Source organism: Sturnus vulgaris, chromosome 1, assembly GCF_052056855.1.
Source record: "Sturnus vulgaris isolate bStuVul1 chromosome 1, bStuVul1.hap1, whole genome shotgun sequence".
NCBI classification, from domain to species: Eukaryota; Metazoa; Chordata; class Aves; order Passeriformes; family Sturnidae; genus Sturnus; species Sturnus vulgaris.
Window position 1 is genome coordinate 20,481,104 of NC_142243.1, and position 26,799 is coordinate 20,507,902.

Sequence of the window (26,799 nt, forward strand, 5' to 3'; positions counted from 1 at the left end):
GTCCTACCAAAACATGGCTACTTTTTTAGAAATTCTTTGCCATAGTCATGTTGAAAAATCTCCTGCCAACCCTTCTTAACTCCTTCCAGCTCATTTAAAAGTTCAGCTGAAAGCTTTCTTCATGTTTGATTCTGCAATAAAACAATTGAGAGGCAAACTCCAAAAGAATGTTATTCCACTCCTAGGATTATATTATGCGAACTTAGAAGAGAAACTCTATTACCAAAAAGTATAATGCAGGTGGATGCAGAGATCTGACTATTCTGCAGAATCTCTGAGTGTGAGGAAAGGGACTTCCACTACACACCATTAAATAGTATCTCTCTATTTTAAATGGAAAGTGAGGGCAAGCTGGTGAAATTCTATCATAAGTTTCAAAAAAAAAAAATGCACTCTGTATCCAGAGCCTTCAGTGTTCCTTCCTCACAGCACAGTTTGATATTCTTAACAAAGATCGGAAAAGCAAAAATAACTATACTGAAAAGTGTTGCTTAAAATACCTAAAAGCTTTTTCTCTACCTCTGTTAATCAGAATGGGAAAAATACATCCTCCGTCATTAGCCACTCTAAGACCCTGCTTACTCTGTGTAGCTCTGCTCAGTCCTCTGAAAGTCAGAAATGTCTTAGTCTTGCCACAGTGAGAGGCTTTGCATCATATGGCATCAAAGCTTGTGGGTCACCCAGGCTTCTGAAGCCTGGGATGAGCCCTTCAGAGAAGGAAATATTAACAATTAGACTAAAAGAAGTTGCTATGGTCAGCTAATACTCAACTGTTTTATGACTGAAAGATAAAGACTGACAGGAACTTGGCTGTTTAGACAAACATATGGACAGGGTAGGCCAATCAAATCAACCTCTCAGGATCTCTTTTTCTCACAACATTGATTTTTTTTTTGGCTCTAATTCTATAAGCAGTGCTTTACTCTGAGAAGTGTACCAATATTTGGATATTTCAGAATGTGGTGGGGATCTTACTGCACCTGTTGGAACATTTACTTCACCCAACTATCCCAACCTATACCCACATAACCGAGTGTGTGAATGGAGGATCACAGTGGAAGAAGGCAGACGTGTGACCCTAACCATCAATGACATGGAAACTGAAGAGCACTGGAGCTGCTTATCAGATTATGTGGCTGTGAGTATTGGGTGTAGAGTCAGAAACTGCTCTTCCTAAGCCCTTTATGGAGAATTAGCAGATGTAATAAAGCTGAAAAGTCACTTATAGGTCTATATCTGGTTTTAAGACAAATCATAATTTAATCTGGGGAAAGTAGATAAATGAGAGAAAGTTATCTCTGTAGAGCATCTTAACTCATCTGCTTGTTTTGGAGTATGGAAATTTTGAAATTCTGGCCCAGGCAGAGTAGAAGACTTAAAGGAATCACTGGAGTTGTCTTTTTTTCAATTATGGAAAAAGAATTCTGGGGTTTTTGAAAGCGTTAAATGTCTCTTTCCTGTGCAAAAAAAAAAAAAAAAATCCCTCAGTCAGTTCCAGGTTTTATTGACTTTGAAAGTATCTACTGCTGTTGTTACTTTTTGCTGTCAATTAAAAAAAAAAAAAAAGAAAAAGGAAAAGACAGAGATTGCAGCAAGTGGCTACTCTGAACTAAAGAGAGGGAAACCCTAGGAGACTTTACTTGTATATCACTCTCCATCTTGACAAAAAAGGTAGATATTGGTTATTTTATCATGTTTATTTTTGATTTCTGGTTATTTATTGACAAAAAATTCAAGCCTGGCACACAGAGCTGGACGTGGTCAGATGTACAAATGCCTCAAAAATATGATTCCTCTATGAAATTGCAGGAATGTGAGGTAGAGTTTAGCTTCCCACTTGTTCAGATAAGCAGTGCAAACACAGGAATAAACTGTAGGATGATCAGAAGCCAATCCATGCACAAGCATGGGGGGCTGAAGTAGCTCTTCATCCCTTGAGGTTTGTAGAAGATGTTTCCCTTGTTTTTCTTCACAGATGCTTTAGACAAGCCTTTGGGAACTGGCTTTTTATCAGTTAATGATCCCTTAAAGGAAAATTTTTCCTGCTGGCTTTAATGCCTTCAGTACTCTAATATATTCCAAGTCTCAGTGGGAAACATTTCTGCCTTGCTTGCACTGCAGAGTAGAGAGAAGGAAATTAATTCCTAGGCTAAAGGTTGTATGAAGGAAACGGAGCAAAATATCTCTGGATCATCAAAAAGTGAAATAATCAGAAATTCCCACCAGCACTCACTATGTTGGAGAAGTCTTTGATAAAGCTGATTTGGGCTTTAACAAGGAAAAAATGATGATGATTTGAAATGAAATTCTTAGGATCAGTAGCTGACATTATTAAGTGATTGAATATATAAATATTGAGCTAAAACACAATATTCTTATCAATAAAAAAAAATCAATTTCTGTTTGAAAAAGGAGAGAGGGAGAGAATACATTTGTATTTTACCAAAATAAGCAAGTTATTTTTGATGTTTACTTCAGGGCCTCATCCACTCAAGGCAATGAAAGTTTGTTCCAAGGTTTGGGTAGATTTGAGACCTAACCCCTTGTGAGGGACATCAATGACTTTTGTATTAAAGATGGTAAACACTCTTAAATGATACAGGAGATGCTCATAAGACTGTATATTGGTGTCATAAGAGTTTATTTTTATTTTGATCCCACAGGTTTACAATGGCTTTGGGCAAAATTCTCCCCAGCTGGCCAAGCTGTGTGGGGAGGTAAATCCAGGCACTGAGGTGAAATCCACTGGAAACAAAATGAAAGTAATTTTTGTGACAGATATGTCCCGTGCATCCAGAGGCTTCAGTGTCTCATATACCTCTAGTGAAGATGCAGGTAGGGTATGTTTTTGACTTAAGTGATTGATCTCTGGTGAGTCATTTCATAGCTAGGGTACTGACACATATAAAAAAAATACCTAAACAGACAACAATCTCTGATACCTTTATTCCCTTTCCTCTCTGGATGGGAATAGATATTTGTCTTTAATTAGCTGAAAGAATTTGAGAAAAAATGGAGAATCTCTGTGAGCAATGGACTTCATGTGCCTCTGTATGGATCACAGTCCCTGCTGTCCCTACTAATTTACTTTTTTGTACTTAGTCTTGAGTGAGATATGGTCTGAAGTGGCCTTATTCCATGAAAAATTTGAAAAAGCATAGTGCTATAGACAATTTGAATAATTCAAGTGCTTCCTTATTCCTCACAGGGGTAATTAATTTATTGTAGCTTGTGAAAGCATGCAGCCACTTTTGCAAGCTCAGCATCCTGAGAGGAGACAGCTGGCAGAGCCTTACTACTACAGCCCTGAGTCTTTAGAACTTATTTCCCAACTCCCACCCCAAGCATTCTACAATGGCATTAGGTTATCTTCCATGAAAATTTTTATATTGAGCCTAGAATTAGGTAATGAGTAGGGCTGAGCAATACTGAACTGAAGCTGTAGTGAGATTTTATCAAAATATTAAATAATGCTTGTTGTATTGATAGTGCTGCTGAAATATTTTATTTGATACTGTAAATAATTGCTTTTTGCTTTACATGTGTGCTTTAAAGACTTGCCAATAAATTCCAGGGCACTAGTACGAATTCTCTTGTACACAGTAGTAAATTATAAAATAGTAAGAAGATGGAAAAGGTTTTGATCTAATCAGCACATGTGCTTTCTGATATGAGCATGCCTGAATGAAGAGGGGCAAGATTTCTCCTCATACAAGAATTATTACTATTTGTAAATAAAACATATTTTGTTTCTGCAGTTTGTGGTGGAACCCTGATGGCATATGCAGGTGGGAATTTCTCTTCTCCTGGTTATGATGGCATCACAAATTACACGAGTAACCAGAACTGTGAATGGATCATTGAAAATCCCTCTCACTATAATTCATCCGTTTATATATCTTTTGAGGATTTCCACTTGGAACATCACCAGAACTGCCAGTATGACTACCTAGAGCTACGAATAGGTTTGTATGTTCAGCAGGAGAATGGATAAAGCCTTGCAAGATTCTGGTTGTACAATTCTGTTTGTGCCAAATCTCATCCATATATATTTTCAGGGAGTGGTTGTTGTAGAATCTGTACATTTGAGAGTGTTCACATCATTCCTTCCATGTTGCATCCATGATCAGAAGTGGGATTTCACTACCAGAGAAATGAATGCATAGATTTTGTCAACTGTTCTTTCAGGGGAGAAAATGGAAAACTGGATAGACATCTTGGGGGGAATAAATAGTTTAGCTGTTTGCAATACTCACCTGACTCCCTCTTTACAAGGGACAATATGAATTTCACTTCATCTGCCTTGAGAGATGGCATTTGCAGTCATCAAAACAATTTATTTTGTCCACTCCCCATTCTTTCCCTGATCCTGAAGTATCTCCAGGAACAGTAGAATGAAGTAAAGAATGTTTTAATTATTCATAGCCTCTGGACTGCATGCCCACTTCAGATCCATTTTTATGTTCTTTAAGATGACTCTCCTAAAAGAAATCCATATTTCCAGTGAGAATACATTGCAAAACACAGACTAAAGCATTTTAAAGAAAAAAAAATCCCAGGATTAATGTACCAGTGATATCCCTGCATATTTCAGCATCTTTATCTATCCACAAGAGCAAGCAACTGGAAATGTCACATGAAAGTCACTCAGCTAATGCCAAGTGTAGTATGAAAGCTGGAGCTGGAGTGCCAGAGAGAGCAGGTTTTAATTTACCAGGAAATGCTTTCTGAACTATGTGAAAAGGTTAAGAGCAGGAATCTGTCACATCCTTATTTGCACTTTTTTGAGCAAGAGCTTTTGGTTGTATAGCATTAGTTTATCCTGTGTAGAGCTGGACCCTGCATAGCTGTGTAGCCTAGCAGTTCTCTCCCATGTATGCACTGGAGATGGGAAATAATAGGAAAAAACTCAGAGAAAGAAACAGTATATTTGCTTTATTACTCATCCGTTCCTCCTACTCTCACTTTATCATGAACCTCAGGCCTCCAGGCAATACAATCAAAGAAAAGGGAAGAAAGGATAGCCTTGCTTTGTTCTACACAGCTTTGTCATCTAAATAGCAGGGTCCATTTCAACACTACTAATGGACCTCCAATTTCACAGGTACTCTGGTGTCAAAAGCAGAATGCCCTCATTCATCTCTATATGCTAACAAGTAACATTTGATGAGATGCAGTAATGCAGAATACCACTAAACTCGGGAAGATGCTGTTGAAGACTCTTGACACAGCAGATGCTAGACACAGTAGTTAGGGAAAGGTCCAGTTCTACTTTAAGTTACCTGAGAGACCCAAAATGGAGCTGAGATGTGCAAAATTCTTTTGTGATAGCCATACAACACAATTCATGGTACTCAAAAAATGTTAAAAGCAGAATTGACTGTAATGCACTGACTAATACTTAAACTAAATAGATAAAATAAATATTTCAAATATTTTAGGTTAAGGTATTAAGTTATTAAATGCACATGCATGTAGGTTGTACATGGTAATACAGCTGAGCATATTGCTACAATGAAATGTACTCCTAACTTTTGGCTTTTGTGGAAGACTCTTCATTTTGTCTTTCAGGCCATTCCCTTCAGTTTGACTGAAATGTTACAGCACAATATTTTTGTTTTCTTCTTCTGTTTACCAACAGATCTCTGGCCAGCTGGCCATTTATGAAAGCAATTATTGGTGTCACTTTTCACATTGTAGAGACTGAGTAACCTGAGTGACATCTGTTACATAGTCAATCACCCCATAAAGTGTACAAAAAAGAAAACGTATTTCACATACTAATGCTAAAAGTAATTACTCCTTTTTCCTGAAACACAATTTATCATTAACGTCTTCTACTTCTACAGCTCAATATTATTTTTAGTGCATGTTATCAATATAGTTTGTAGCATTTCTCTCTGTAATTTGCATGATAGAATTTTATTATGTGTCCCTTTTCATCCATGTCCTTGAAGACATTTTAAATGGTGGCTGTATCACTTGCATATGACAGAAACATGAAGTTACTCAACCAACCAGTGACTTGGAATAACTCTGAAAAGGCTTTGAAGAGCACCCAAAATTTCCTCTCTTGCTCATACTGCATTCTTCACAAGATTGGCCTGCCACTCTGTGCAGAGCTAGGAGTTGCTTTTGAATGGAGAATTTTAAGACCAGCTACCTGTTATTATTAGAGAACTTAGGAATGGCATTGCCTGGATGTCATGAGGAATGCTATTGCACTTACTTTCTTTCTCCTGAGAATTTATCAGTAATAAACAGAAACTGATGCTTTTAGCAGCGTGATGGACAGGAGCTCACCAATTTCAGCAAACATTCTGTGTCACTCAAGTACAGTGGCCTGAGTTATGCTTTCCTTTTAGGCTTCAAGGATTCCAGCAAAGACTGGCTTTTGTTGTTGTTGTTGTTTTGCCATACAGACAACAATACGTGGAGTTCCCTAGGAAAGAGATGCCTTCTATTAATACCATGATGAGAGTTTGTGCATGAATGGTGCACATCCCTGTACAGTAGAAAACTCAAAATCCTTGTTGACGTTAATGAGGATGTCAGAAAAACAAAGGTTCAATAGGTGTCCATGTGATAGGGCTCTTAGGCCATCTCTTCCCACTGTTCTGTCACAAAAGGTCTGTAGTTTCGGGGCAGAACACTGAGGGTTTTCTGTGTCTGATATGTTGGATGTTGCATAGGAAAGTGTGCAGGATGGCAGGAAAGAGAGAAAAGGAGCCCAGGGTATTAAAAGGATCATAGATATAGCTTTAGAGAGAACTTTCTTGATGCCAAGATTTAGATCCTAACCACGAACTGCAACACTCCGCTTATATCCGTAAGAAATAAAAGTTACTAAGTGTGGGGTGTACTCTTCTCTGTTTTCTTGTCAAAACACAATGAACTGCATGTTTGCACTATTCCTTTATGTTATTGTAACTCCTTTAGTATTCAAAAAGTTCTCTGTTTTGTTTTTTTTCTCCTTTCTTTTCTTAGGGGATGCTGATGGAGAGCTAATAGCCAGACTTTGTGGCCAGGCTGCACCATCTGTGCCACTAGTTATAGCTGCCCCCCAGGTCTGGGTACACTTTGTCAGTGATAGAGAAAGAGAAGATAAAGGATTCTTGGCCCATTACACATTTGAAGGTAAATGGCTCCATAGACTGCTGTCTTTGCTGTCTGAGGTACTTCTGGGGAATGTTGCCAGTCCTTTGGTGACACAGAGAATAGTCATGATGGGATCAACTCTCAGAGGGGCTCAAAAGTTACACAGTGCTAGCCACTATTTATATCTTCTAAAGCAAGCATGTACTAGCAGTTGAACTCTTAGATTTATTTTCTGCCTCACTGTTGGCATTCCCCAAATCACATTTGAGATTTTGCAATGCTCAGAGCAGCTGGTTGCTCTTGGGAATAGGGACATAACAGGTAATACCAGCCAAGTTTGACTTACTTCAGATAGGTCTCTGGAGTGCTAGCAGAGCTGAAATGCATTCTGCTGCTTGAACCTTTGCACTCATTTTGAAATCCACTTGAAGCCATATCAGTGCAAATTGCACCACTTTGCCATTTACGTGCCAGAACAACTACTCTTCCTGTCAGAGCTGAATTTAGCCTTGGCGTTTATCTAGACACATCACAAACTTTTTTACTTCATTATGTTGGTCCAAGGCACTGGTTTGCTTAAGAGTGAGATAAACAAATAGACGATAGGGTGGAAGAGGCAGATGTGTCAGCTGGCAAAGGTTTTGCAGAGTTATATTAAGTATCAGAATAAATGCAAAGTTTCAAGGTCATCGCATCCTTTTACTCAGTATTCAATGACAAAGATTTTAAAACTTGGAATTTCCCAGATAAATTGTTCATCTTTAACTCTATAGTACATCTTAAATATATTTTATTCCTATTACAAGCTGAATAATCTTCCATTCATTTGATTATAATGTTCTGTTCTGAAAATGTATTGAAATGTTACTTTTTCTTTCTGCAGCTTGTGGTGGTGTACAGTCAGGTGAAAGTGGAGTTATCTCAAGCCCCAACTACCCAGAGCCTTACAGCAATCTGAATCACTGCTCCTGGGTGTTGGAAGCCCCTGAAGGTGAAACCATCGCTGTGAGTATCATGTCACAATTATGTGCACAGCAGACAGTGTGAGAAGTACTTTCTGAGTTTTGAGGAACAAATTTGAGACAATTTGGAAAATCAGAAATGTGGAACAATGAAATATCTTCCCATTGATTTTACCTAAAAGAGGGAATGAAGATAACAAAACTGTTTGAAGATTGTCCTTTCTGAAAAGCAGAAGGATCCTAGTACAACTTGACCTCAAAACATAGCACTGACTTCTCCTTTAAACAATAATGTTCTGCGTTTACAAAACTGAAATAACTCATCTTATTAGATGTTCATGGTTATTCTCACTATCATGAGAATAAACATGAAGCTGAAAGGTTTTCTTCTCTGCAGGAAAGTTTCAAGCCACTAGAAAGTTACTTTTGTGTCTTACTGGTTAGTCTGGAACATAATATGATTTCTGGTACAAATTACATCACTGAAACGTTGCTCCAATTTCCCAACAAGTATTAAAATCTGCCTGAGGTGCTACTTTCTTGAGTCAATCTCCCGACAGACCAATTTAAGCACTTTTATGACCAAGCAGTAAAAAACTTAATTCACTGAATTATTTGACTGATTCTTTCAAGCACAGATACAAGCAGTGACATTTATGGTTCGGGCCAGAAAAATATCTGAAAAGCAGTTTTGTGGGAACACATTGCAGATTTCCATATGTCATGTCTTTCATTAATTTCGCTAAGTTTTCCTTGCTTACAGCTACAAAAGTTAGAAATGCAAACCCATAGTCCTAATTCTTCTGCTACAAAATATTCCAACCATTGCCTATGTATTTTTTTCAGGGAATACAGGATCATTTTAGTAGAACACAAGATTTCTATTTAATCCACAAACTAGTTTAAAGCAGAACTAATTTTAATCAGATGAAAGCAGATTTCTGTTTTGAAAATACTGAGTAGCAGCATGCTCAGTGAAGGCAGACTAATTTTTTCCAGTATAAGCTGCCAGTTTCAGTTGCTGGAAAAGTTCTGAATTTAAACTATTACAGCTAAATTTGTATTTAGTCTTAGGTTCTTTTAGAAATGCAGACACACAAAAGGTACGGGAAAAAATCTTATGTGTTTGCTAAACTTTTCTACAAAGATCCCGCTCCTGAAACTAGTTTAAAAATACCAAAACTAATGTAAACAGGGCCAGGCAGTAGCTAGTTTACATCAATATCTGTGCATCAGCAAATCCAGGAGTCTACAGGATCAGCAATCTGAATGTTTGAGCTGGAAATCCCACTTGTGAGCATATCTCTCCAAGGACAACTGGCATTGGTGTGGGAGGGAGGCAGGGTCAGGAGCTGCCTGTCCAACCTGCTCTGTTCATGTGATGCATCCAGGCCCACGGGAATGAACCACAGAACTGTTTCTGTTTTGGTGGAAACAAACATTATTTTTAGCAACTATTAGTATATTGATTCAAAATAATAGGAAGAAAAAAAATATCCAAGGCTTTATGCTTGCGTAGCTAGTTACGTTTTATGAACAGAAACTTTGAGTGCAGGAAAGTGGTTCAACACCTGTACATATTCAGCACTGTTTTGAAACATATACTGAGTTTCAAAATATGGTTGAGACACAATTAATCCAGTTTTGAACCTATGAATTCCTCTTCCACTTCTGTCTTCAAGCTAAGTAGCTGCTGTTACTTATAGTGGCAAGATCCCAATCAATACTTGCAGGAAAGCATCATGAAGTGAGGGTCAGGTTTCTGAGTGTACCCAGAAATCATTGTACCACAGTGGCTACAGGATCTGTCTGGAATTGCTCTAAACCCTTCCCTAGAGTGATTCTATCACCTGAATGTCACCTTTGTGTGTTGCAGCTTACTTTTACAGCCTTCCACATTGAAAATCATTCCTTTTGTAAGTGGGATTCTGTTACTATCCTGAATGGTGGCTCTCCAGGCTCTCCTGTCATAGGAAGGTACTGTGGAAACACCTCACCTGGGACTATTCGGTCTGGTTCCAACAAACTAGTCATCATCTTCAATTCTGATCACTCAGTTCAAGGAGGTGGCTTTTATGCAACATGGACAGCAGAATCTTTAGGTAAGTTTGCTTTAAAGAACAAAAGAAAGGCAGCCATCATCTTCAGGATCTTTAAAAGAAGCCAGTACTAAAAAAATCAAATATTAATCCAGTGCTTTCTGACCCTACACAATGAATTCAAATTTGGATCGATTTTGTACTTTTTAAACCTCCTACTGGCAGTTTCTTGATGGCTGTAAATTGATACCATCATCATTACCCTCCCGGCAGTGGTATCTATTGTCAAGGACTATGAGACATTTCACTTCATGAATAACAATTGTTCCACACTTTGATTTAGTTTAAACACTTAAAACTAGGAAGAAGTGCATTCCAAAACAGAGAGGCAGGCACAACATCTCAAAGAGCACATGTGACAACAGCCTAGCACTCCTGCACGGTGATGGAGATGTTGGTACACTTTTGAAGGTGGTACACATGCAGGATTGAATGGTACATTTCTCAAAGCTACCTTCCTTCTCTTGAAATTATCATCACTCTGTAGCTCACCATTTGTGCAGTGTACTTCAGGAAGTCATTAAAGGACTAAAGATGAGTGTAGATGTGGCAGATGGTGGCAGGGCAGAAATGACTGTGCCTTCCTGCCTCAGTACAGAGCTGGCATATGCTTCCTAGTGTCACCTCCAGCTGCAAACCTTCTGGCTGATCCTGATGATCTTTCTGTCCACTAATGATGTAGCTGTATTCACACAGTTGGGTAAAGGAGTGTCTTCTTAAACATATCAATAGTCTGTGCTTGCATGAATATACACTGTCATTTTAGCAAGTTTTTGACGCTGTTCCCTATTGTCCCTGAGGTTTCAAGTGCAATGAAGCACACTCTTCTGGGGTGTAGCAGACATTAGCCTACCTGTGCCGCGTGCATAGGCAGTGTTCTCTCTGAAACTATACCCAGTTTATTTTCTTCAGCTTTCTTCTCATTTGTTCACTGAGAATCTCCAGGTCTGCATTCTGTATATGTGACCAAAACTTGGCTTCACATCCTTCTAAACACAATTACCTTTTCTAATAGAGAAGAATAAAAAATACCATCTTTCTTTTAAAGCTTTTACATTTTTTTTTAAAAAGGTTGGATGTTACAAACCTTTTTCTTCCTCTTTATTCATCCTTTTACTACACTGTATCTGAAATAAGAAGGGGTTTCTAGTACTGTATGCATAGCCCTAATAAATTATTCTTGGCATGGTACTTGCAAATATGTTTCAAATTAACTAAACTTATTCTGTGTAAAATCATGAGCTGACACAGAGCCATGGCCAGCTATTCCCTTTTATAAATGAATCTGTTAGCAATTTTTAAAGGCATGTTTTTCAGCCCATCCCATAATTCCACTGAAATCCACAGGGCTGCCCAGGCTGGGGAAGTCACCATTTTGCCCTGGGTAAAACGGATGTAGCTTGAACAGATTCACATGTGGAACTGCAATATTTGCATGTTGCAGAGTGAGAAGGAAAAAAGGATATATCAGTAGACTGTTTGTTTTCCTTGAGAGTGCTTTTCTGAATGGCTGGCTGTCACAATGTGCATGCTGTGGGGTGTGGGGAGGAACCTGCACAGTCTCAGATGTATTCCTGACCCCTGCACTTTCAAAGCAGTATTCACTTCAAATTGCCAGGAGTATATAGATAGACTTTGCAGAAGGCTATGAAGTGGCAAGAATGAGCTTGTGAAGAAAATGAAGTGAAGAAATGAAGAGACATCTCTAGAGTGTAACCCCCTCTGTTCTGCAGGGGTGGGAGGAAGGAAATCAAGAGGGGTCCATGAAGTTTCAATGAGTATCAGGGCTTTCCTCCCTCACCTTTGCAGCCACAGAAGCATACAGCCATTCAAAGCTGAACACCACTCAAAAATATTTGAACTTTTCTCCCAACTGCTGCTATTTTTTCCAGGCTGTGGTGGAATCCTTCATTCCGATAATGGTACAATCAAGTCCCCTCATTGGCCTCAAAACTTTCCCAGGAACAGCAGATGCACATGGACCATCATTACACATGAAAGCAAACACTTGGAGATGAACTTCCACAGTAATTTCCAGATTCCAGATAGCAATGGAAGCTGCCAGAGCAGTTATGTGAAGGTAAAATAGTTGTTGAGGTTTGATCAGCAGAGCAGGGCTTTAAGAAGTCATGATTTCAGAACCCTGTTTTGCATTTGTTATGGTTTGGACTGTCAAAGCACAAAATTTGGGATATGTAAACTAAAGTCCTTGTATCATACAGTCCATTTTCTGTGTGCTTTGTGAACTGGCCTGCATGAAATTTTAATTTTCATTGGCTCTTGAGATTTCACCTCCAGCAGGGTCCCATCAGCCTACATGCATCCCCAAAAATGAAAAATATGAAAAAGGCATGTATTATTTCAGAAACAGAAAATAATGAGAAAATAAAGCATAAAGAAAAGTTCTTTTCAATTATTCCAGTGAAGAAAAAAGTTAATTTTACACTGTAACTCTACCAAACTTCTTTATAAATATTTAGACTGTCCAGGTTGCACTTATTTTTTTAATTTTCAGAAACAAAGATAGTAATCTGATCTTTCATATGTTGTCAAGAGCCATTGTTTTCAAAGCAATAGAATAGAGTGGACATGTCTTGAATTTTTCTCTGTCATTTTTTTCTCAGGCATTTGGCATATGTTCAGTGGTTTTGTGCTCATTTTCTCCACAACAATACAACTCCCACTTGAAATAAAGGGCAAACATAATTTTACAACATGTAGGAAGACGAGCAGCTGTGCATCTGATCTATACCAGCCAACTTACAGTTGCACTCATTTCCTAAGGCTCTGAAAAAAAACTCACAGCTATTAGATTTCTCTTTTCATAAACTGCTCCAGCAATTAATTGATGCAATGTTACAATACATTTCACTAATTTGAAAGTCTTAATGCCTCTCAGTAAAAATGTTCAATTTTAAATTCCTAAACTGCCCTGAATGACCTAAGCAAAACTATGTCAATCGGAGATTTTCTCCTTAGAGAAAAATCTGAAATTTTTGATGTCCACTTCCTTTTCTGAATGTCTAATTTAAAATGTACAAAGGTGTCTGAAAAGCTGTAGAGTGATGTAAGTTTCTTCCATTTATTCCAAACTGAGCAGCCGAAAGAGAGTAATCCAAAATCAATAGTGACTTTGCAAAACCTTGGCCAGGCTATAGACTGTATAAATTAATCTTTGAGCATCCATTGCCTCAAACACCTGGTCACATGAATGATGTGATTCATATGCTTACACTTACAGGCTAACCCTTGGCTAACCCTTTCTTTTCTAGGATGGTTGCTGGGAAAAATCACAGTTTCATGTGGTTGTACTAGTACCACTCAATTTCCTTCAAGCATATTATTTTAGAAATCAGATATGATATATTTTGGTATAAACTACAGAAAAAAAACTATTCAAGTACATCAACAAAAATAATTTTATTATTAGAGTAAATAATTCATTAGTTAAACAGCCACTTTAAATCCTGTCAATAAACATCTTGATTCAGGAAAATATTTAAAAGTTTAGAAATATCCAACATTTATACCTATGTTTCATTTTACATGTGTCTTGAAATTCAGCACTTAAACTGTGAGACTCAAGCACATATTTAAGTAATTACCTGAAGAGGATTTCACTTAAATACCTACCTAAACCTGCATGTGCTTTTTAGGATGCATGGTTTGAGCTTCAATTGGCTATTGGTACAGTTGAAATAATACTTTAAAACATCATGGGTTTTTTCTTTATTATATATTTATTTAATTTTATTATTTTAGTAACTCTTTACTTGATTTTATTTTTGTCATTGAAAAAAGTGAATGCAAAATTAAAAAAAAAACTTATTAGGAACATTAGGTATTATCTGATGCCTATATATTACCCTAGCATGACAGCTTTGATTTTTAATTACTGAATAAGGATTGCATGTAATAATTCCTTGTATACACAGATAATGCATATTCATAGGTTGTCTGGAGTTAAGTAAGCAGAAACAAACGGGAAGTAGGTAATGATATGCATAAAATGTTTTTCTCTTGTTCCCTGGACCTGATCTATGTTTGCTCTGTTACCAGCAAGGGTTCGAGCAAATGACCTCCAGATGCCCTTCAGAGGTTCCTGGCAACCTAAATTATTCACTGTGACTCACTCCTTGGAGGAACCTTTTTGTTTCTGCTCACTGTAGTAATTAGCTCCAATTTAGGACTCTTTGATTCACTGTGAGATGACTCCTACCCTAAATCTATGGAAAGAAAAATTGCATATGTAATTCCTGTTGGGCTCCCACAAACTACTTAGATTTTTGAAAGCACTAAACCATTTCCAATTTGGCCTTGCCAGGTGTGGAGAGGAAATAATGAAGAAGCAGCAGCGTTGTTAGCCACAGGATGTGGAAGTTCAGCTCCTGATCCTGTTGTTGCTCCAAGCAATGTGATAACTACAGTATTTCAGTCTCAGGATGCTCCTGCGCCAGGTTTCTCTGCATCTTTCACAAGCAGTAAGTAATATTAGAGCCAAATGGCTGCTTAATAGGTCCATTTGAGATTAGTTTGACCTGTGTGTAGCAATTCAGACCCCAGTCCAACAAGGCATTGAAGCCTCTGCCCAGATATGTAAACCAGGAGTTTCCATACTGAGTGCAATGAACATTAGTGTCAGACTTGCCCAAGATGCAGCTCTAATCTTGTAGTTATTCTCAGCCACCTTTGCCTTTTCAGTGCTGAAAAGAATTAATAGGCTTTAAATTTTAAAAATTCATAGTTAAACTGCATGGAAGCTAAAGTTTTATTTTCTTAAGAAGACATTTCTTTAACCAAGTCATGTGCTTTGTGATGGTCAAACCCACCAGAAGTAGAAAAGGTACTGCTCAGCTGCTGTAGGTTGCTTGGGTTTTTTTGCAGGATGCTGCCAAAGGAAGCAACTTGCCCTTCATGGCATTCAGATTGAAGTAACAAGAAACTAAGTGCTTTGAGGGAAACACCATTGAAGCATACAGAATTCTGATTGAAACCACTTTTGTTTTTACAATATTTGCACTAATGTTGTCAGTAACACCTAACAATCTCTTAGTGGAGACAGTCATAGGCTGCATATGCCTGTTCCTAATCTTCTATCATCATTTCACTGCATTCTTTTAAGCTTTTGTCTTAAAAAAGAGAAACAAAGGCCATACAAGTCATTAGGATCTGAAGGAGCTCCATGAAAATGAACTGTTCTGTGTGCCTGAAAACTTCTGGGTGGTAAACTTTTTCTACCTCTGCATATAGCAAAGCAATCCAGAGGTGGCCTTATGGCAGACTGCATTCTCCTGGATGTCAGGCATGAAACAAGAATGGCACCACTTACACTAACGTGGGCATTTTCAAATAAGGCTGAACTGCTCCCTTTCCCCAGTAACCCCCCCTCCAATTCAGGCACATTGTATGTACTAAGGAAGTTTGAAATGTGCAGGCTCCACAGCCCCAAGAAGAGCAGTGCTGTGTCCTTCTGGTCAGGGGCTGTGGGGCTAAGGCCTGATCTTATCCAGGAGTGTGACACTCTAGGTGGGAAGGCTCTACACTTCCCAAGAATGCTGCTCCAGGTATGTGTAAGACCTGCTTTTACCATCATGATAAATGATACTCTCCGTGGGTTTTTTTCACCAGGAGAGATGAGGTGCTTGTTTACATTATTGGGTTACTTACTGTAAACCCAGAATAGTATTATCACCTGGATTATAACTGTGCTTTTTTTATTTGTTTGCAGGATGTGGAGTAAATTTCACCAGCCCTGAAGGTCTTATTGTCTCTCCAAACTACCCTAGTCAGTATGATAACAATCTGAACTGCAATTATATTATAGATCAGGGACCACAGTCACTGGTGATCCTAGAATTTGAGAATTTTCACTTGGAAGGTAACTGGTTCTTCATAATTTCAGTATGTATTATGAAGTGTAATTTCTTACTTGAAAATATACAAGTCTTCTATCATTGAAAATCATTGATGGTGTAATTTGCTGGCCCATTCTGAAAATATTTTACAGACCAGCATTTATAGTTTCCAGGGTTATGTTTTGAGTCACTGAAGTCTTCCAGAAGAATTAAGAGCAATTTCTCTTGTCGAATATCTTGCTGCAATGATTTTGGGAATTTACCAATTTCTTGGAACATGAAATTGACTGTGGCTAATCTGGGTCTTTGTTCCTGCCTGTTTGTTTGTTTGCCATTGAGTCTTACAGTCTTTTTGATCTTAGACCAGCTGTTTTGCTTTTCAGTGCATCTGTTCCTTAACTGATAAAATAGATATAAATATCCTCTGTTTTATAAGGATGTAAGAACACAGAAATATGAAATTAGGTGAAAGACAACAGCAGTGGGAAATGCATAAAAGTGACTACCCTATGTATACCAGTAAAAAAAGTCCCTCTTGTGATTATAAAATTTGGCAGCATTTAGCCAAGAAATGACAACTATAGTATCCTGATCACATTGGTGTGAATGGTAAAGCTTTTTCAACCTTGATAAGATCATATTTTTATGTGTGGATATGCCATAATAACACAGAGGAATCGGTATGTCCAAACTACTTGAGTGGCATCACATATTTTGAGGCCATCTTAACCTGGTTCCCTTGAAGTCACAAGGGATATTGAGTAACTTGGTACTAAGTTGGGTTGAGTGATTTCAATTTTTCTTCAGAAAACAACAACAAAGGCAGAAAACAGTATTCTTTTCTTTTAAAGTTTCCAGACTGCTTTGAATTCAAAAGTATTCTAGTTCAGACTTAATTTAGATCTGAGATAAAAACTTGTTTTGACTATGATTTTATCTGAAATATTTTTTTATCTCCTAATACAAACCACTGCTTTAGGAATTTTTAAAAATCAGATGTAAACCACAGAAATGATGTAATTTCTTCTCATAGAAGGCACTACTATTCAGCAAACACAGTAAACATTAGGCTGAATTGGATGGTGCCAATTTCGTCAACTCTCTGAGTACATTTACTAATCTGCATTCTGTCTGTGAATTCAGGTAATTTATAAATGGATCCAAGCTTTTAGTATCAAGAAAGTTAAAGCAGAGAGGTGAATGATACAGACATAATAATAAACATAGATCTAAATAAATACTAAAAATAATCTGTTTCTTGCAGAACAATTTGTTCCTTTACTTTTATAGGCTTCTTTAGGCTGCACCAACTAAAAGTCCTTAGTTACATGAAAGAGCTGTGGATATGAGCTAATGGACATCTGGGTAGCAAAGAGGAAGTATGACACTCTCCAGTAGTTAGTTACTAATATTTCTCATAAAATCTTAAAATACAACCCTGCAATTAAGAAAAATCACCTGGGTTTAAATTGTAAGGGTTGCAACCACCATCTTGAAAACTATCATTGAAGAAATGAAAACTAATTCAGCAGTCATATTCAATTTAGCACGTGTGCCTAAGGGTTTCCAGTGTGAACTCCATTTGTTCTTTTGCAAAGGCAAGACAATATTTGGCAGCATCTGTTAAAAACATTTCTAGCTATTCCATGTGCAAGGAAGCATTGCACCTGCTTAGATTGTTGCTGAGAGTGGCCTTGAAAATTTTAATCATGCTATTACAGATGTTCTAGACTGGGTTTTAAAGTTCAGCTGCATGTCTAATTAACATAATTTATTAACTATTTGATCTCTTAAAAGAAATCCAATTGGCTTTTTTTTCATAGTTGATAGGTAAAGAAATGAAATATTTAAAATAATGCCTGCAAAGCATGCAAATCTCATTGATTGAATAGGTTGAGATATCTTCTCCAAAAAATTAGAAGGCAGAAGTTAATAGTCTATTGTGCAGTGACACATTGCTCCAAAATGGAATTATTAATGGGTTAGTCATAGATCTCTGCCCTACATGTTTTCAGTTATGATGGGATGCCTCTTCTGATTGTAGAGAATAACTGAGGCTGGTAACCCACAACAGTGATATGGTGTCAGTTTCTGGAAGCAAACAAATATGATATGCATGTACTAAGTATTAAATATGTATTAAGCACTAAATATAGCAACAAACAGAGCAAGAGAGTACTTGGGGAAATTGTATTTGTTGATTTTGTGATCAAAATTTAATCTAAACTGTCTGCTTCTTGGTACATAGAACAATTTTTGTCTCAGTTTGAGCCCCTGAAAATATACATCTAATTTAGATATTCACCTAGATTTATCTCCTAGTGGTGGAGGAGGGCTTTAAACTCAGAACCAAATGTGTTGTGCAGGTGGAGTGAATTATTTTCTGGAAGCTTGTCTCACTCTCTTTACTTATTGACTATTGCAGGAAGCCATAAACAATAGCTTACACTTGAGATCTGGGCAGGAAAACATGGGCAAGATTAACCCCATGGATGGAGTTTGGCTTAGCTTCCGTGATTTCCTCGCAGTGTTCAGGATGTTTATTCCTGTGCCAAATTGAATATGGTCGTAGAACCTCTCTTTTGATTTGCCAGTTTCAGGAAGTTGCATAAGCTGCCACTTGCTTCTTGTACCACTTGAATTGTTATGTTTGGTTCTTTTATAAAGAACCAAACAAATAGGGGTGAGTTTGTTATCCCAGCCCAACATCTGCAGTGACAAGTGTCTTCCATCTGCCCTTGGATCAAAAGTCTACAAAAATCATACATTAGAATTAGTAAAACCCTCTATATTTCCTTTTTTGTTGGACTTACTGTCTAAGAAATTATCACATTCAATTTCTTGTAAATTAGATTTATTCAGATGAACATCCTGACAAATTCTTCTCTAGGATAGCTACAGCAATGTATTATTAAGTGGCTGTAATACTCTTCAAGTGTGAGTATAACACACAATAAAATCAGAATCCCAAATAATGGCAAAATAGGGAAAATGGATGTAGGCTTCCTGCAGTATCTGCTTTTAGAATTCTGTAGTGTTCATACTCTGTCCATACAAAATAACTGCTTTGTGTTTATACCACACTGATCCGAAAAAATGTTTTAATAACTTGTTTATTTCTCCTTTTTTAAAAAACACATGTTTGCAGTTTTGCAATCTGGGATAGGGTCACAGCTTTTTGGAGTCTGCTCTATCTGATTTCTCAACTGTTACTAGGCAATTCAGAAAATAGACAAGTTTAGCAATAGATGATTTTGAAACAGAGTATATATGAGAAAGAATTTTAATTCCTTGCTTTCAAAACACTATCTTGTGCTACAGAGCTGGTTGATACATTGCACAGTGGTATGTTTCTAAGTAATACTTCTACTTTAGTAATTCCTAATTGTATTGTCATTTATATCAGAAGCTGCTGTGGTGAAAAAAGCCCCATTACTATAAGTTTTACAGCCTTTAAACAAAAAGACAGGTTCTGCCTCAATACTAAATGAAACAGAATCTATGACTAAAGACAGATAAAAAGAGGACATTGATAATAGCAATCAGATAGTCAGGGGCCCAGATTTGATCAAGGTTTTTCTGCTGGCATCATATAAAAAATGAACAATTATAGACAATAATGAGACAGGACAGAAATTTCTGCAAAGTGAAAAGGAGGCAACCCTTAAGCATATTTCAAAATATAATGTAAGGACAACTGAAGCTCTTATCATGTGAACTTTGGAGACAAGGGTCAATGTATCAATGCTGAATGGTGCCAAGAGATGATAAATAGACCACAGATAGATAACACAAGGCCTTGAAAGCAAATGCATGCAGCAATTCAAAGAAACAGGGATATGTTCATAATGTCAGGCCAAATAAATGATCTCTCCAGATGTATTTGGAAGAAATATTGTCAAGGCTACAAGAAGGAATGGTACAGTGGAAAGATAGGAAAGAGTTTATCTTAAAGATAGTAACTGGAAACTCATGGGGTCACCAACTCAGAGAGAGCAGCTGCATCTGTCCCTGTAAATGAGATTGTGCAGAGCTAATGTGGAGATAAGGAGAGCGAGACAGAAGATATCTCACTGAATCCTCATGAATGAATCAGAGCAGAGGATACAGTAATACCAGAAGGATGAGAAAAAGCTCTTAGTAGACAATGTTTTATGAAGAACAGTGCTGGCTATGTGGAAAGTGCCTGTCAGCTCAAAGAGGATGTTGGTCTGACATCTAGCTAAGAACAGATCTCTGGAGACTCATTAAAGCTATTTCATTGTAGTGTAAGGGACTGAAATTGGTCTAGAAAAGACCTAAGATTATACGATTAGAGGAAGTAAACCACAGAGAAGAATTGCAGATGATGTGCTGAGTATGTGTAGAGGCTGAAAGTATGACATGAGGAGAATCTGAATCTGGGGAATATTTACAGAACAATATTTACAGAATAATGCATTTAGATTGGTGAGAAATTAAATAAAGTGTAAACAAGAGAATAAGTTACAAGATAGAGATCAAACAATGATTACTCTTGCCAGGATTTATGAGTCATAAATCATATTGGCCCAAGCAATGAGGATTCAAAACTAAAAATTAAGACTTTTGCTCACAATCCTTCATCAACCATCTTATTTTTTCCAATGCAGCATTGTAAATCAACTTGTGATAAGTATTAGGAACCTTGGCTTTGCTGAGAAATTAGTTTCACTTCATGCCTTTCTCTGGTCTTTTTGGAAAATTACCTAGGTAGCTTTCTCAAGTCTTTCCCATCTTGAAAATACTCATCTCAATTTATTTTTTAAAAATTTTAATTTTAAGATTTTGTTTTTTAATTTTTTCACATTATTAAATATTCCAAAACAGGATAGGACATGAAGAATATTTTAATAAATTATTTTATTAACAGTGTAATCAGCTATCTGATGTGGCTGGTTGTTGTCAGCTTAGTTACTCTTGCTAGAGTCAGACAAGCACCATGCCATATTTCTGTATTGATATAATTGCAAAGCATGTTCACATGCATTGTCTTCACTGAGACAGAAGGAATTTTTAAAATTAAACCTCTGGAGATGATCTAAAATCTGACTGCTGAGATCATTCTGTTGGTCTCATGAAACAGAACTATCACTCCACTCCTGCTTGTCATCCTGTTCAATACGAGTTATCTTGTTTCCTGCAACAACTGGAAGCAGCTTGTTTTGACTGGACAATCTGCAGGAATCAATCTGCTACAATAGTAGGCTCACTGTCTCTCCTGTTAAGTTCAGGTAATTCCCTACCAATCCTTTGCAGTTTAAGTAACTGCTCCATTATTACAGGTCACTAAAAATGATAACTTAATAAACATGTGACACCCCAGCTTCCATTAAGCTTGTAAATTATGAAAAAGACAAAGAAAACATCAAGTTATCCTTTAAGTAGAACAACTAATGAAACTCATTTTTCAGTAGGTGTGTGCTGTGCTTTTCACTGACAGCATTAATTCAGCTTTCTTGCAAAATCCACATGGCTCTTCTTGCTCCCACCATATATCCCTTGGTGGTGCCAGCCTGGGTACCAGCAACTTCTCCCCCTGCTTGTGGCTCCCAGCTGGGCAGAGGTGGTGACATGGCTCTGAGCTCCTGGGGTGCTGGTGGCTGGTGCTTGATGGGTCTCTCACACCCCCTGAAGGTGTAGCTTGTCCTTCTTTGGGAACATTCCTCTGACACTCTCACACAGCTACTGACCTTTTGGTCACCTCAATGTAAGAAAGCCTTTAGGCTATTAGAGAGCTTCCAAAGGAGAGCTATGAAAATAAGGAAGGGCCTAGAGGGGAAGCCACATGAGGAGTGGCTGAGGTCACTTGGTCTGTTCAGCCTGGGGGACACCAAGGGGAGACCTCACTGCAGTTACAGCTTCCTTGTGAGGGGAAGAGAAGGGGCAGGCACTGATCCCTGCTGTGTGGTGCACAGCGACAGGAAACAAGGGAATGACTTGAAGTTGTGTTGGGGGAGGTTTAGACTGGATATTAGACAAAGGCTCTTCACCCAGAGGGTGGCTGGGCACTGGAACAGCTCTCCAGGGAAGTGGTCACAGCACCAGCCTGACAGGGCTCAGGAAGTGTTTGGACAATGCTCTCAGGCACATGGGTGACTCTTGGAGATGGTGCTGTGCAAGACCAGGAGTTGGACTTGATGATCCTTGTGGGTCCTTTCAACTCAACACATTCTATCACTCTGTGAAACTGATATGACCTTCATATTTTTGATATCTTTCTCCTCAGCCAAATCTGTTTGCAAAGAGTGAGGTGGCTAGAAAGTCCTGAAGGTAGGGCAGGGAGTCAGAGAAAATGGCTCATTTCTCTAGAAACCTGACTGCAAATGAGAAGCTTAAAACAGTGGGGAAAAAATAATAGAATGCTGAACTCCCTGTTTCTGTGTTCCTTTTTTTCCCACTCAGCCTAATATCTGCACTGATTTTCCCCCCAAAACATATTGCTTTAGAAAATCACTGCAAGATTAAATTTCCTTTTGACTTTTCCTTAAGCCAAGACGAAGAGCCTGAGTTTAGGTACTTGAAAGTTTGAGGAAAATCAGGAAGAAATAAGTCAGCTCTGAAACTTGCTAGTGTATGGACAACTTTTTTTTTTTTTTCAAAAATCTCACTCTTAATGGTTTAAAATTCCCTGCAGCGAGTGCTGAATTCTGCATTAGGGGAAAGAAATTCCAGGTAGCTAGTTACCTGTAACAAAAAGCGCATTGTTTTTATCTGCAGAGGACATCTATGCTTTTGTTGGATCTTCTTATCTCTTCATAGAGGGTGTTCACTCAACTGTGAACTCCCACAAATTCAAGGGGCCTGGAGCCTTTTCCAGATCATAAGATGAGACAAATCAAACAAATCTGATGTCTTGCATACAAGGTCTCTTTGCTATTTTCTGCCACAGTTTTACTGCATGTTAAAAATTGACATTTGCTTCCTCAGCAAGCAAACAAAATCCTGAGATCCTTGGAATGGAAAGCAATATAAAATTCAATTCTTCTCCTTGATTAGGTTTAAATAGTAGTTGCTTAGTAAATCACATGTAAAATATGCTGCTAACACTTCTGCACTCGATGTCCATGCAGCCCCTGCACTGCTGAGCAGAATTTGTCTTTATGATGGAGTGAGCATCTTCAGTGGGAAGAGCACAGACACACATCCTCTCATCACTCTCTGTGGCAATCAGCTCCCTGCCCCAGTCAGTGTCTTTGGACCTATGCTGCTCAACTTTTACACTGACTCCCACATTGTAGGCCTTGGTTTCCAGGCCAGATACAGAGCAATTGGTGAGTATACACTCTTCTGTCGTTTAGATGGTAGAAATATTCTGGATAACAGTTCTGTGTTGGGAATACCTTAGATGGGTGTGGATGGTACATTTCCCCACTGCATTTGCTCCAAACAGTTCTCAGGACCAGGTCATGGCACTGTTTGTTGTGTATTAACACACTGAATGATGTGTTACCTCATGATTCTCATTTCTAGCCTTTCCATGGGACCAAGTCAGCAACTGGAACATTTTCCCTTTTCTGTAGAAAAGAAATGCAACCATTTTTGGCAGGTTTTGGTTGGTTGATTGATTGGTTGTTGTTTGCATTGTCTAAGGAGAAACATCACTAGTTTATTTAATCGAGTTAGTTTTAAAGATTTTATCACTTACAGAAGAATGGTCTAATTCTCAGTTATACTAAAATGACATTATCTAATATGAGAAACAGAACAGGTAAATGGACACAGCTATATGTCTCTTGCAGTGCCAGGAATTAATGTAAATGAAACTTGGGATATAATTTTTTTTTAATTACTATTTTCACCAAAGCTCATTTGTCATTCACAAGAGATCTCTTATGTTTTAAAGAGGAAATGTGAATTCAAAAAATTCACATTTTGTGTGAATTCACATGAGTTTAGAATTTACAAATATAAATATCCCAGAAGATTGGTTTTATTTGCAAAACCAATTTTAATATTTCTAGGTTTAACTGGTAAAGATCACTTTTATGTTTGAAAGCATAATTTTCTAACTGCAAAAAAAAGTGTGAGTTTAACTTTGGTATTTCCCTTAATGCATTCCTCATGTTCAATGCCACAGCAAAAAAGCATAAGGCTAAATTCTTTATGTGAAATGAATAATCTGATACAGATAAGACAGAGGGACTGGCACTGAGGAATGACAATATGCAGTTACTCATGGAAAAGACCTTCAGAACTCACTCGAGTCAGTTGCTGCTATCTGACTTGTGACTTCTGACATTTGAGAAGGATAACTGGAGCTTTATTAGCTTGTTGTTGTATACAAAGCAGATTCTGCCAATTAACATTCCTCTTCCCCCTAGTTGCATTGTTTGCTACAAAAATATGAAAAAGGCTCCCCCTCTTTCAGTAGAATAATGCTAATTCTTTATCTTCCCAACTCTTATCCTTTATCTGCCAATTCTCCAGGCTGCCAGCCTGAGTCATCAGGGGCTCTGCATCCAGCAGTACCCTGTATGGGACTGTCTTTGTTAAGGTGCTGGCCTAGGCAATGGCATCTTCTTTAAAACATGAAAAACTCTGTGTGGCTCTGAGCTTATCAACAGGATGCAGGGAGACTTGGGAAATTTATTTTTTTTCCCCTAAGTTTAAGATTATAAAATGAAGGCTGAAGCTAACAATGGAGATTAGAGCTTTTGTTCCCTGAAGCGCTGAAGCTGGGAACAAACATTAGCCACATCCTGGCCTCATTTGCATCCGTGGTGAGAAACCCTGGGAAGTCGAGCAGTGCCTTGAGTTCAGAGCTGCAGAGTTTAACTTGCTTTTCAGCCAGAAAGCAAATATTCAGTCCTCCAGCTCAGCCACCCCACAGTGCTGCTGAGTCCCAGCAGAGGGTGAAGTGGGGAACAGGATTAGTGATACCTGGAGACTCCTCTGTGTATTTCTGTGCAGAACAAACACTACAGCAATGCCCCTGCTCTGACAGGGTGTTGACAGATGATGAGGCTTTGCATGCATTTAGTCCAGAAGTGTCAGAGATAGGGCTATGAGTGCAGTTGTGGCCAATTAGAGGCTTCCATGGGGCCAGGATCTGGATGAAAGAATATCTTTGCCCACATATTAGCCAGGTTTCTTTTGGCAATCTAGAATGAGGGCACTGCTATTCTCAGTCATGCTGCTGCATGAGGCACCCATCCCACCCTGCTGCTCCCTGGACCTACTGCAGGACTCTTGAAATCAGTCTCAGTGTTTTCCTGCACAGTGCCAGTGCCATTTTGGTATGGATTAGTAATAACCTGTTGCTGCAATGCTGATTAGTCTTCCACTGCAGAGCACAGCCTGACAGACATCTCACATTTAACAATTCTGGGCATGACAATGAAGACTGCTCCAAATTTATCAAGGATCTTTCTTTCCTTGCAGGTAAACTTCTGGAAGAAATATGAGAATTAGGACCAAACTAGTATTCAGTCACTAATCACTCTTCTTTTTGTTTCCTCTACAGCTTGTGGTGGCGTTTTCAATGGCTCTAATGGTGTTATCAGCAGTCCAGCCCATTCAGTTCTTGATTATCACAACAACATGAACTGCTCATACTACATCACAGTTGCAAATGGCAAAGTAGTGGCCCTGAAGTATGTAATCCAAATTCAGTTTGTCATTAAGGGAACAGGGATGTCTCTGATTCCAGTTAAAGGAGCAATTATTGATAATATTTTCTGTGACTCTCCTTTTCCAAGGTCAAAGCCAAACTAAAATAAGAAATGATTACTGAAGTCACTTTTATCAGCCTCAGGCTCCCTTCCATCTTTCTTTAAAACTTGTTATGTAAAAAAATCATAATTTTACCTTTGGTTACAAAGAAGACTAAGAAATTGTAAAAATGCAGCTCATGCTTTTAGTTAAATTCTGTCAGCCTTTGAGAAGTTTATACAAGAAAAATAATCATTCTTTTAGAAGAGTAGTAACCACTTTATAGCCAAAGTGATAATACCCACCCAAAAATAGTGTATTTTGGAGTGCATGCTGTCTTGCCTAAGAGAGGGATATTATTGCCACAAAATCTTGCCATTGAGAAATTAAAAACTGATCCGTTTTTCAATCATATGATTGTGAATTAGGAGAACATTTCCCAGCTAAGAGGCCAGACTCAGCACTCTGTGCCTGCACTTCATAGGCCACTCTCGTGCCCAAGGAAATTGCAGCCTGAACAATTGCAGGAGAAAGGTCTGAGGTTTGCACAGGAGAGACTTGCTGCTTCATAGAAAGCTGAGGTGTGCTGGCAGCTTGCCTTGCAAGAGGCCAGTGGGTGAGAGTCCCAATTTCTTTGAGGCTTCTTGGCTGAAGAGTTTTGCCATGCATGTAATAGTTGCTTGGTTTATTCCTGAAGAGATATGTTTTGCCTGTGTATGGCTTTGGCTAATGCTAGTACCTCGACCTTTCCTCAAGCACTAAAACACACAAAACACAGGAAGAGAACTGGAAATGTGATACCCTAAGACTCCAACTGTTTTTTACAGATTCAACAGCTTTCAGCTTGAAATATCTCCTTCCTGCTACAAAGATTATGTGGCGGTGTATGATGGCTCAGATACTCATGCTCCTCTCCTTGGGAAATTCTGTGGCTCAGAATTGCCTCCAGATATTAAGAGCTCCAGTAACAGCTTGTTCCTGGTGTTTAGCACTGACTTCTATGGAGCAGACAGGGGATGGAAAGCATCCTTCAGAGAGACCTCAGGTAAGTGTATTATCAGACTCCTAATCTGCTGGTAAATAATTTCTTTTGGTGAGGAGCAGTTGTGACTT

At 38.2% G+C, this 26,799-nt stretch overlaps 1 protein-coding gene across 1 annotated transcript in view; it reads left to right on the forward strand.

The window, feature by feature from the left end:
• CUBN (cubilin) overlaps positions 1-26,799 on the forward strand; it is a 132,724-nt gene that overhangs the window by 88,907 nt on the left and 17,018 nt on the right. Inside the window, exons 40-51 of the mRNA XM_014875659.2 lie at positions 957-1,138; positions 2,664-2,835; positions 3,759-3,965; positions 6,988-7,137; positions 7,982-8,103; positions 9,937-10,162; positions 12,052-12,239; positions 14,484-14,640; positions 15,888-16,037; positions 23,106-23,306; positions 25,499-25,628; positions 26,514-26,731. Of these exons, the coding sequence (XP_014731145.2) occupies positions 957-1,138; positions 2,664-2,835; positions 3,759-3,965; positions 6,988-7,137; positions 7,982-8,103; positions 9,937-10,162; positions 12,052-12,239; positions 14,484-14,640; positions 15,888-16,037; positions 23,106-23,306; positions 25,499-25,628; positions 26,514-26,731 (2,103 nt within the window). The remainder of the gene's footprint in view (positions 1-956; positions 1,139-2,663; positions 2,836-3,758; positions 3,966-6,987; positions 7,138-7,981; positions 8,104-9,936; positions 10,163-12,051; positions 12,240-14,483; positions 14,641-15,887; positions 16,038-23,105; positions 23,307-25,498; positions 25,629-26,513; positions 26,732-26,799) is intronic.